The 12527-nt window shown below is 35.1% G+C and overlaps 1 protein-coding gene across 13 annotated transcripts in view; it reads right to left on the reverse strand.

Moving 5' to 3' along the window:
• Positions 1 to 12527, reverse strand: part of ARAP2 (ArfGAP with RhoGAP domain, ankyrin repeat and PH domain 2) — a 198264-nt gene that overhangs the window by 161981 nt on the left and 23756 nt on the right. For all 13 annotated transcript variants that reach the window (XM_027970922.2, XM_015096434.3, XM_060417574.1 and 10 more), the window contains 4 exons: positions 9870 to 9928; positions 8629 to 8705; positions 7878 to 7969; positions 5818 to 6171 (listed from right to left, as the gene is read on the reverse strand). In XM_027970922.2, the coding sequence (XP_027826723.1) occupies positions 5818 to 6171; positions 7878 to 7969; positions 8629 to 8705; positions 9870 to 9928 (582 nt within the window). The remainder of the gene's footprint in view (positions 1 to 5817; positions 6172 to 7877; positions 7970 to 8628; positions 8706 to 9869; positions 9929 to 12527) is intronic.

Genomic DNA, 12527 nt, shown 5'->3' on the forward strand with positions numbered 1-12527 from the left:
CTTCCATAAAATAACTTCAACTAATCCCTCTATTTATCTCGTAGACTTCAGGACATCCAGATATCACCCATATCAGTGCCTTTTCACTCCCTCTAGTCTGAAAAGTGCTTCAGCTAAAAATGCCAGTTAAAATGGTTTTAACTGGCATTTTCCAAAGGTCATTGAGCTGGTATTCCTCCTCCAGAGATGATCTTTGAAGAAATGTTTTCTCAGCCCCTCTGCAACCTCATGATTCTATACTCTGTGGACCTTTCTGTACCAACTGTTATACTTTGTCTTTTGAGTTTATCTTTCTTTGTATTTTTTTTCCGCCTTAAGAGGAAGACACAAAAAAGACATGGAACACACTTTGCTCGTTGTATTCTTCCCTAATTTAAGTGTATTATGTTCACACATTGCTGTATTAGCCTTAAATGTTCAGCTCCTGCTGCCCCAGACTCAGATTTCTACACAATGCTTCTCTATAGTTAAAAAATTAATAATTTTTAAAGAAGAATTAAGTCTGGTGTGCTGCAGATCATGGAGTCGCAGAGAGTCGGACACGACTTACTGACTGAACACCAACAACAAGCAAACAAAGTTGTTAAACATCTTGGCAAATAAAATGCAAATTCCTTGAGATACACTGCAGTTGTTTATAAATATGCTTGGTGCATTATAGCAAGTCGTGAACACACAAACCTCCTTAGGGAACACCAGGTTAAGAAGTCAAATGGGTATTCTAATTGCAAATATTCTTGGATATTTCAATTGTGCTTCTTCCAGAAGCACATTCAACCATGTTTCTCTTTTCTTTAGAGCAATTCACAGGACTCTTCCTCTGAGTTCTATATTCAGGAAATTTTGTAATAAATTCTATCCAGTCTTCCATATTTGCATCTACTCAGGCTTACTGAAAAGCCTGAGCTTATGAGTTACAAATAGGAAAGAGGAAGGAAAGAGACTTGGTATTTTATCCTCGAAACCAGTAGGTTTTTTTTTTTTTTTTTTTTTTTAAGCACAAGACTATTTTTCATTTGCTTGACTTGTTTGAAACACTAGTAACAGGCCCAAGTTCAACATTTTACTAACATTTTTTTTTCATTTATTTTTTAAAACCAATAGTATAAATCTATATTATAATTAGTTCACTCAAATACTTAAATAAATTTTCATACTTTAAGCTCAGCTGGAAGTGTTTCCATATTTCTCTAGTTGCATGGTGTTATACAATTATTTTCTTACTAAATATTGGGCAGTTTTCACATACTGTGTGTTGATTCAGAACTGGCATTTCCATTTCAAAGCAAACAGACACTCAATCATGTAAAATAAATCCAGATTATGAATTTGATTACTTTGTTTAATGTCACTCATGACCTAGGACAGTTTCAAACATCACTTGGAGAAGGATAACTGAGTATGGTTATTATTTGCTTTAAACTGTTCTGACAACACTTGTACTTGTCTTAAGGGATTAAACAGAATTTCAATAAAAACACTGAGAGTCCATTGCTCTGCTGATGTACACCAGCATTATCAATAGAATAGGTAGATTTCCAATCATTACAGTGTTTGGAGTTTAGTTTCTATTACATTACTATAAATTTTTTTAAAAATAGATATTTTAGGAAAACTGAAAAGAAATGATGTCTAACACTAGGTTTTTTTTTTTTTACTAATTCATCCCACAACATACACTGAGTTATCTACCACTGCCAGGCAACCTTTCAGCTGCTGAGGATACTGCAGTAAACAAAACCCAATAGAGATGTGTCCCCATGGAGCACTTATGCATTAAATAAATGCTAGTGTCTGAGCGATGAGAAAAACAAAGCAGTTAAGGGAGTGATGGGGTGGTGGGAGAGGGGGAAGAGATAATATTAACTTTAGTGTCAGGGCCTCAATGCAAAGGAGACTTTAGAGCAAGACCTTGAGGAAGGTAAGGTATAAGCCATGTTGTTCTCTGGCTATAAGCACACAGGGCTGAAAGAATAAGTGGATAGCCCCTCAAAGAGGGATTCTGCTTCTGATTAGACCTAGACTTGATAGAATAATAAAGCAGCTTTCCCCTTCTGTAATCTAGGTTATAATTTTCAACATGGGGCCCAAGGGAGATGGAGGAAGCTGGTATGAGCTTTCAGCCACATCGCTGAATCAGTTTTACACTCTTATGTCCCACAAGCCAAACATGGCCCATTAGATGTGTTTATAAATAAAGTTTCATTGAAACACAGCCTCATTCACCAGTTTACACCTTCCCTGTGGCTGCTTTCATGCTCCAATGGCTGAGTTACTGAACTCCCACAGACATCATATGGCTATAAAGATTAAAGTACATATTATCTGAGCTTTTACAGAAAAAGGTTGCTAATACTTTCTCTACAGAATTTAGAACACCATCAAAATCACTGCCACCTGCACCAAAGAGGTTGTGTGGCCATGAGATAAAGCTCAGCACCCTCTGCGTAAGCAATGGATAGGCACCATTTTGTCTAAGTAATGAGCATCAAACGCTCTCACCACAGCCTACAGAGTCTAATTAGAAAAAAGGAAAAATGGAAAATTCTACTTGTGGTCTAATAAACACAGGCTTCTTGGCCAATTACACATATTTCTCTTAAGTTTTAGTAATATAATCATAGAGAAGAGCTTTCAAATTTCTTGGTGATATAACAAGCTCCTTTGTTTCCTTTCCTATCCTTGTCTACTGGAAAAAGACTCTGAAGTCAGAAAACTCAATTATTTTCCCTAAAATGGAAAAATAAAAATCTCACAAAATTACATCCTCTAACCTTAGGCTGGTTCAGAATAGAAAGGATGAAAGTCAGAGTTCTGATAAAGAGAGACATAACGTTCTAACTGTCCCAGAGGTGACAAGTTAATAGTGAAGCTTTCTCAGGTGCCTGGAGCATAAACATACTAACCCTGTAGACCAAGGTGCCATCAGAGATCACACAGGAAATCACAGCTGCTGGGGGCCCTGTAAGAGTTTGCTAAATCTTCCAGTGATGCTTAGAGGGCTGGGATCTCCCTAATATTTAAGTTCTACAGAAATGAGAGATCTGAGACTATTCCAGCTCACTGCTTCATTCCACCAGTGTGTATATTTGAGTAATGACTCATACCTTTGCAATCTGACTATGCATTTACCAATAATATTGATGATTGATAAAAACAGATACATTTGACTATTTTGTCACCCGAATGGAACCAGAAAGGTGACAAAAATACCTGATACTAAGAAGTACTCTGCTTCAGTTTAGTCTATATCTGATTTGCTGAAATATTAACTATATCACTACTAACCACAAAAGTGCTCAGCATTTTTTTTCTTTCTTAAGAAATAGTATTTCTCCCATTAGTCAACTAATTCTTCTTCTGGTTTTTTTTTGCTGACAAAATTTATTTTAGGTGAAAATAATGCTTTCTAGAAATGATGCTTCTTTTCAAAGGAAGAGTAAGATAACCAGCACAACATAAGGACACATACCACACCAACTTAAACAGGAGAGACTTCAGTTCAGTTCAGTTGTTCAGCAATGTCCAACTCTTGGCAACCCCATGAAACACAGCACACCAGGCCTCCCTGTCCATCACCAACTCCCAGAGTTTACCCAAACCCAAGTCCACTGAGTTGGTGAAGCCATCCAACCATCTCATTCTCTGCCATCCCCTTCTCCTCCTGCCCTCAATCTTTCCCAGCATCAGGGTCTTTTCCAATGAGTCAGTTCTTCGCATCAGGTAGCCAAAGTATTGGAGTTTCAGCTTCAACATCAGTCCTTCCAATGAACACCCAGGACTGATCTCCCTTAGGATGGACTGGTTTGATCTCCTTGCAGTCCAAGAGATTCGCAAGAGTCTTCTCCAACACCACAGTTTAAAAGCATCAATTCTTCAGCACTCAGCTTTCTTTATAGTCCAACTCTCACATCCATATATGACCACAGGAAAAACCATAGCCTTGAGTAGACAGACCTTTGTTGGCAAAGTAATGTCTTTGCTTTTTAATATGCTTTCTAGGTTGGTCATAACCTTCCTTCGAAGGAGTAAGTGTCTTTTAATTTCATGGCTGCAATCACCATCTGCGGTGATTTTGGAGCCCAGAAAAATAGTCAGCCACTGTTTCCCCATTTATTTGGCAGGAAGTGATGGGACCAGATGCCATGATCTTAGTTTTCTGAATGTTGAGCTTTAAGCCAACTTTTTCACGCTCCTCTTTCACTTTCATCAAGAGGCTTTTTAGCTCCTCTTCACTTTCTGCCATTAAGAGTGGTGTTATCTGCATATCTGAGGTGATTGATATTTCTCCCGGCAATCTTGATTCTAGCTTGTGCTTCTTTCAGCCCAGTGTTTCTCTCATGATGTACTCTGCACATATGATAACTAAGCAGGGTGAAAATATACAGCCTTGACATACTCCTTTTCCTATTTGGAACCAGCCTGTTGTTCCATATCCAGTTCTAACTGCTGCTTCCTGACCTGCATACAGGTTTCTCAAGAAGCAGGTCAGGTGGTCTGGTATTCCCAGCTCTTTCAGAATTTTCCACAGTTTATTGTGATCCACACACTCAAAGGCTTTGGCATAGTCAATAAAGCAGAAATAGACGTTTTTCTGGAACTCTCTTGCTTTTGCAATGATCCAGCGGATGTTGGCAATTTGATCTCTGGTTCCTCTGCCTTTTCTAAAACCAGCTTGAACATCTGGAAGTTCATGGTTCACGTATTGCTGAAGCCTGGCTTCGAGAATTTTGAGCATTACTTTACTAGCATGTGAGATGAGTGCAATTGTGCAGTAGTGTGATTATTCTTTGGCATTGCCTTCTTTGAGATTGGAATGAAAACTGACCTTTTCCAGTCCTGTGGCCACTGCTGAGTTTTCCAACTGGCATATTGAGTGCAGCACTTTCACAGCATCATCTTTCAGGACTTGAAATAGCTCAAGTGGAATTCTGTCACCTCCACTAGCTTTGTTCATAGTGATGCTTCCTAAGGACCACTTGACTTCAGATTCCAGGATGTCTGGCTCTAGGTGAGTGATCACACCATCATGATTATCTGGGTCGTGAAGATCTTTTTTGTACAGTTCTTCTGTGTATTCTTGCCACCTCTTCTTAATCCCAAAATAATTTAATAATTCATGAGAAACATTTCCAGTAAATATTTCAAAAGGACACTCAAAATTCAGAAAACAATTCTAATTAAACATAATCCCTCTCCAAAGATTTCTCAGTACTGTAAAATGCATAAAGACAGACATTTCTTTGTCAACATCTGAAATGATAAATCTGTTTTAAAAGTATAATATTCAAGGGACTCTGACCTTTTGTGCAACATTCAAAACTCAAAACAATATATCTATAACAGTGAAGCCTAAAATCTAACAATGACCTACTTTTCCCTAACTACAATAAGCCTTGTATTCCCAAACAGAACACTGTTATAATATGAGCAAAAGCCAAACAGCGTGGGCCGAGTAATACTAACTCAATCTGTGTTGTTTTTCTTTGCTACAAATTGAAACACAGGATAGCGCATTTTGGTACAAAGTTAGAAACTAACATTAAGGATCTAGATGTGAAATCAGGACTTTCAGTTTTAAATTGCTTTCAGAATCTTTTAGCCCAGAATTCCATACAGTACATGGCACATGTCCCTCATATATCTAAAGAAACAGCATTTGCAAAAATGCTATCAAAGTCTCTCAAAACTGTTTCTGTATGCATATGGTGGAGTGGGGAGGAGCTGCAGCAACCTAGCAGGTTTAGAAATGGATACACTTGAATTTTTTTTTTTTTTTTTAATAAGCCCTTAAAGAAAAAAAGAAAGAACACATACCCTTGGGGACAGAGTTTGTCAAGCCATCCGGATTTAACCTTCCTTGTAGATGATCCATAAAAACAGGCATAGGGAGATATTATATTTGAGGAAATAACTGGTGAATCAGCATTTCCACTTGTTGAGCTTAGTGGATAACTGTGCCTATTAACAGGGTCCAAATTCACTGCTTTTTGAGTCCTTGATTTAGATGGCTTTGAATTTTTCCTTCTTAAACTCTGAAAACATTCTTCTACTGTTGAATACTCTGATTCTGAAGCAGAGTCTATAGGAAGATTGCTTTTGTCCTCTCGAGGTATCCAAATATCTTCTACTTTGTCTTCACTTATATTTTCCGTCCTGTTATCATATATGCTAAATGGAGAAAGAATGGTGTTAATACTTTCTAAGTACTGTATGTGACAAGCCATAGATGACTTTTTCTATTTATAAACAACCAATTACAGAAATTTAAGGTCAAGATAATCTGAGCTCAATTAATGCATCTGGATAATCTTTAAAACTCTTTGAGAAAAATAGAACTCTCTCATTATCCTAAGACATATTTCAATACGTATTCATATACTACAAGAAGTAGTGTCTTTTTCTTTTATATATCATTTAATCTGATCTGTTTATTTTGGGGGTTGAGTGTAAGTACTAAGGATGGAGACTGCCGTGTTCTCTGCATCACAATTTAAACTTCACCACCACCAGTATGTGGTCAGCCACTTAACAAGCAAGATCTTAAACCACAACATCGTGGAGAGAGGCACTGGAGATCTTATTTCCACTTGTCCTTTCTCTGCCTCTCCACAAAAGGACTCCAAAGACCCTCTGCTCCATCATCATGTAATAAAACAAAGTGAAATCTTTAGTATTATTTTGCAAGATTAAGGAAAAAACCTAGATGAGGAAAAACTAGACTTAGAAAGTAGCTAATGAAAATAAGAAAGGTCCAGGATATCAGAAGGTAAAAGCTGTGTAATGTGTAATATTTACGAGAATACACAATTGGTGATTATTTTCCTACAGATTTAAGAAAAAACAGACTCGCTCAGCCATTTATGTATAACAAAACTCAGTACAAAGAAGTTTTTGCTAATCAATGAAACAGATAGGCTGAGGGGTCAAATTACACCCTTCTGGACATGGAGTTCTAAATCCACTGCTTCCTTGTGCACGTGTTTGAGTGCTCAGTCACTTCAATCATGTCCAGCCCTTTGCGACCATATGGACTGTAGCCAACCAGGTTCCTCTGCCCATGGGAGAATCCACGGGGTTCTCCAGGCAAGAATACTGGAGTGGGTTGCCATGCCCTCCTCCAGGGGATCTTCCTGACCCAGGGATCGAACCTGCATCTCCTGTGTCTCTTGCATCGGCAGGTGGATTTTTTAATGCTGAGCCACCATTGCTTCCTTAAAGAAGGATTAACTTGGCTCCTTCCATATTCTGCATTGTAATAGGTTCAAACGCTTACTGAAGATACTCAATTATTTATTTCAATTTAAGGAAACCCTCAACAGTGTCAGCCTTTGAGAATAAAGCATAAACTAGAAGACAAATGTTAGGTAATGATGCACTATATCAAGTGCTAATAAAACAGAGGAAAAATAAAGTTTAAGTTGGTGCCTTACATACTGTTTAACCTCATGTTGATCCAAATAACTGGATAATGATACAAATAAATGGATAATTTTCAAGCTGCTTATCACTGCTGAACTTCTACATTACATCTGTAAAAATTCTGTACCTCACATAGTGATATTTTTGGCATTGCCCCTTTCTTCTTCACATTAAGATAACTTCCTGTCTTTAAAGTGCAAACATAGTTACCACATATTTGCCACTCTGAAAAGGGGAAAATGGTTTCAATTATGAAAAGACAAAAATAATGTGCTATAGATTATAGAATCAATTTACAGACTCTAAATTATTAAAATGAACGCTGCTATCAAAATAAAGGATTTGAAATTTCCAATATAAATTATTTTCTTATAAATATAAACAAGAGTTGAACACTGAATCGTGTATAAAATTCTATTCAAAAGAATTAATCATTATCAATCATGTCCTCATACCTTGATTTGACAAAAAATGAGTTTCTTTCAGTAGTTGTTTCCCCTTTGAGTGTTTCTTCCTGGGTCCAAAATTCATTCTTTATAGATCTCTTCTATAAAAAAGAATATATTTTCTTTTCAGGGTCACAATATTCTACAAAGATCCACAGCATGTGGGTTTAGTTTTATTAAGCAAATGTCTATTGTTTAGCTCAATTTTCAACAAAAACAACTTAATTAGCAAGACAAAAGTAAACATAGTCTTTTGATGCCTTTTCAGTATTTTATTTAAATCATTAGTATATATTTTCTACTAAGAACATAAGATGCTAAAAACTGATTTACTTCCCCACTTATTTTTTGTCTTCCAACTTAATCTTGACCAAGAAATAAAATACCAAAAGAGCAAAAGTTCTGGAGAGGAAATAGAAGTCTGTATTTGAGTATAAGGAAAAGTAAAATTGAGGGCTTTTGTCAGTTTGCTTTACTTTTGAATGAGGTTTTTCTTTTCTCTTTTTTTTTTAAAGTAGCTTGTGGTAAATTTTGAAAATTCACTGATCTGTATCCCTAAAAACAAACTAAAATGTGTTTTTGTGATATATATTTTAAGATATCTATTTACCATGATTTTACTGAACAGAAATTTACTCACTAGAAATTTTTCTTCCATATAACACATTCTTCAAATAGCTTAAAGGAAAATGAAGAGGCATGTAAAGGCAGAAAAGCAAAGAACTGAATATGGAAAAAAATTAAAATGTATGGGACTAACCTTGGAATTTTCTAGTCTCTGCAAGAGAAAGGTCTCTCCATAAGGTAAAATGGAAGATGAATTCTCTTCATTTGTATCTTTTGGGGGAATGACAGAATTAGATGGAATGATGAGAATACTGTGAATTTTTTTTTCAAAAGCATATATTTAATTATTTCATAACAATATCATAATTTCAGCTTTATCCTGAGAATCCAAATTATGCTCATAATCCTTACCTCCAAATCAACTCTAACTGTGGTTTTCTTTCTGTATACATCCCTCACTTCACAACTAAGACGTATCACAAGTGTGGTGTGTCATATTTGTCCTTGCTAACCTCAAAGATCCACATTAATATAACTAAACACATTTCCCCATACAATGGAAATTGTCACAATATATGTAAAATGTTAATTTCTAAATAATGGCAGAAAATTAATCTTTACTGTAATTTTCAACAAATGATCATTAAAAGTTCACTGACAGCTAGATGTTAATAGCATTCAAAATGCCAGAATCCACTTAATATAATCCCTGTAACACCATAACTGCTAGCACACCTGGAAATAAATTATTTCAAGAGAATTTCCACTATCCCTGAATTGCACAGATCTACAATAAAGAATTCTTAACACTTGCATTTTCTGCTGTTGCAAACTCTTTTAAAGGCTCACTAGCCAAGTGCTTGCTAACTTATCATTGAGAAGAATGTTCCTGAACTTGCATGAGTAGAATTTTCAAAAAGAAGAAAGAAAAGCCTCTGTCAGTGAGCGGTTGACCAGAGCAATGAATGTCACCCTTCCTTGTTACCATGGCAAAATTACTTTCCATAAATATACACCCTGTAGTTCAGACTCAGAAACCACGTAACTTAGTTAAATGCCTTTGACTGTGGTTAATGATAAACGAAGATTGTAAAAAAAATCTTACATTAACATGTGCAAATTTCCAGGAGTCTGCGTGTGTATTACTGTTTTTCATTCATTCACTTTTTTTTTTTAAACCAAAGTCAGGTTTTATTGATCTACTTGGTTGTAGAAAGATTAAAAGCAGAATGTTTATTTGTAAAATATATTTTATGTTTACTCAGTTTTTATTTTTCACTTTTAAAAGTGTCTGGAGTACTATGAACCCTGGTAGACAGTTATTCCCACTACTCCCTATTCCACAGGTGGACTGCCTTCTTGATCATGATTTTAACACATGTAAGACTACCAAATGAGTAGTAACTAATTTACAGACTAAAATAGGAGACTCACTTTGCTGTGTCACAGACTTTCCAGTTGAGGTAGCAACATTTCTTCTCTCACGGAAATAGCTTAAAGCAAAGGGAAAAATAGAGCCATTAAAAACACATATGTAAACCAGATGTAACCATCTTGAGTGAAGGATTAATTGTAGGCACATATATTCTCTTCGGTAGAAAAACCAATATTCAAAAATAAGTTTGATTTTACTAAAATACAATGGCCAGATTCCATAAATGCATTTTTCTAAATAGCCTTAAAGAAAGTGATTTTAATGGATTTTACAAGTATTTGCTTTTCACTTTTTATAATTCACAAAAGTAAGTGAACATATTTGCTGAAGTATTTATGACATTTTTGTCTTAGCTTCACAATATTTAATCAAAAATCTGTCTAGTTCTAAGAGTATAATTGAACATATATAAGACCTTTTCTCCAAGATCTTACAGCCTTGGGAAAGGGATACTACAGGTAATTAAATAGAATACAATATAACAGCAATGACAGAGGAAAACACTATGGAAACAGGATAACACCTACTACTATATGAAAGAGTTCTATTTTCCCAGTTAAATGTAAGAATCAGGACAGTGTCCTCAACTTCTCTTACATATATATATGCCCAAATAACTGCAAGAAAGGAGATATATATATATACATATATAATATATATATATATATATATATATACGCACACATACACACAGTAATGAAATAGGCTATAGTCAAAAATTTTAAAATCACTGTAATCAAAAGCTGGTTCTTTGAAAAGACCAGTAAAATTGAGAAACCTCAGGGAAGGAAAATACAAGTGTGACACAAAGGAGACAAATTATCAGTATCAGGAGTGAGAGAGAACACATTACTAGAAGTTCTACAAACATAAGAGGGAAAATTACAGATTATTAAGAAAAACTTTGTCAATAAATTCAATAATTAGATGACATGGAAAAATTCCTAGAGACACAAATGATCAAATATGACAAAAAAATAAAATTTCTTAATATCCCTGTATCTATTAGGAAAACTGAATTTCACAATTAATCACCTACCCACAAAAAGCTCCAGGCCCAAATACTTCACTGGTAAGTTCCACCAAACATTTAAGGAAGGAATAACACCAAGTCTACATAAACATTTTCAGAAAAAAGAGAAGGAAGAATGACTTCCTAATTCATTCTGTAAGGCCAGTATTACTGATATACAACCAGTCAAAACCAAAACAGATAAATGTTAGACAAATATTCCTCATGAACTTAACATGCAAAAAATCATTAACTATTAGCAAATAAAATCCAACAATACATAGAAAGGATAATATATTATTACCGGGTAAAATTTATCCCAAGAAAGCAAAACTGATTTCATAGGAAAAAATGAATATAATTCAGCAAATTAAGAAGATAAAGGAGAAAAATCACATTCTCATGGCAATAGATTCAGAAAAACCAACTGCCCAATTCAACATCTATCCATCACTAAAGCTCTCAGCAAACTAGGAACTGGAAAGAAAGAAAACTTCCTCAACCTAATAAAGGGCATTTACTAAAATAATAATTGTAATCAGTGATTAAAGACTGAACATTTTCCCTAAGACTAGAAGTAAGGTAAGGACGTGGGCACTCACTAGTTATGTTCACATTAATTACTACTATACATACTATGAATAAATCTCAGAATCATCATGCTGAGTGAAAGTAGGCTAGCAATTCAAAACAACTCCCTTTCCCTAAAGTGGGTAAATGACTTCAAAAGGCATCACATAAAAGAGAACAGAAACTGGTCAATGGCCAATAAATGCATTAAAAGATCCTCAATTTCACTGGTCATCAGAAAAATACAAATTAAAATCACAATGAAATATCACTACCCACTCACCTGTACAGCTTAAAGTTTTTAAATAACAAAATGCCGTTGAGGGTATGAGCCAAAAGGGATACACACACACTGATGGTGTTAAAGTAAGTGAACATAACTATTCAATGGTGAGAACCACTTTGTATTACCTTCCAAAATGGAACACAGCAACTCTACTCTTAGGTATGTATTCAATAGACATGCATGTAGGATGTGCCCCAAGAAAAACCACTCAAGTACATGTCAGCATGCAAAAGTGAAAAGAAACTGTGGAAGAATCACACAAAAGAACAACATTCAACAGCCACAAAAACAAACTGACATACAGCCATGTGGATGCATCTCAAAAACATCAGGTTGAATAAAAGATATCAAACACAACATTATCTGCTATATGATATCATCTGTATGAAGTCCTAGAACAGAAAAAACTAATTTACAGTGAAATCAGTGGTTGCCCAATGCAGGTGATAAAATAATTTACTACCTATGTGCACAGCTGATTTTTGAGGAACGATAGAAATGGTCTCTATTCTTATTGTGGTAGTGCTCACATAGGTATTCATACTTGTCAAAATTCATCAACATATATATATAGCATCAGTCTATTTTATTATGTAAGTTAGTTATAAACTTACACATGTAAGTATATTGTTTATATATAAAATACTAGACTATGTTGAGCATATGAAATATAATAGAAGAATGGATATCATGGTATAGCCATACAATGAATTATTATACAGCAATGAAAATAGTCTGTAACTGTATGTATCAACATAGAGAACTTTCAATGTTAAGCAAAATGAACTT

This window comes from Ovis aries, chromosome 6, assembly GCF_016772045.2.
Source record: "Ovis aries strain OAR_USU_Benz2616 breed Rambouillet chromosome 6, ARS-UI_Ramb_v3.0, whole genome shotgun sequence".
NCBI lineage: Eukaryota > Metazoa > Chordata > Mammalia > Artiodactyla > Bovidae > Ovis > Ovis aries.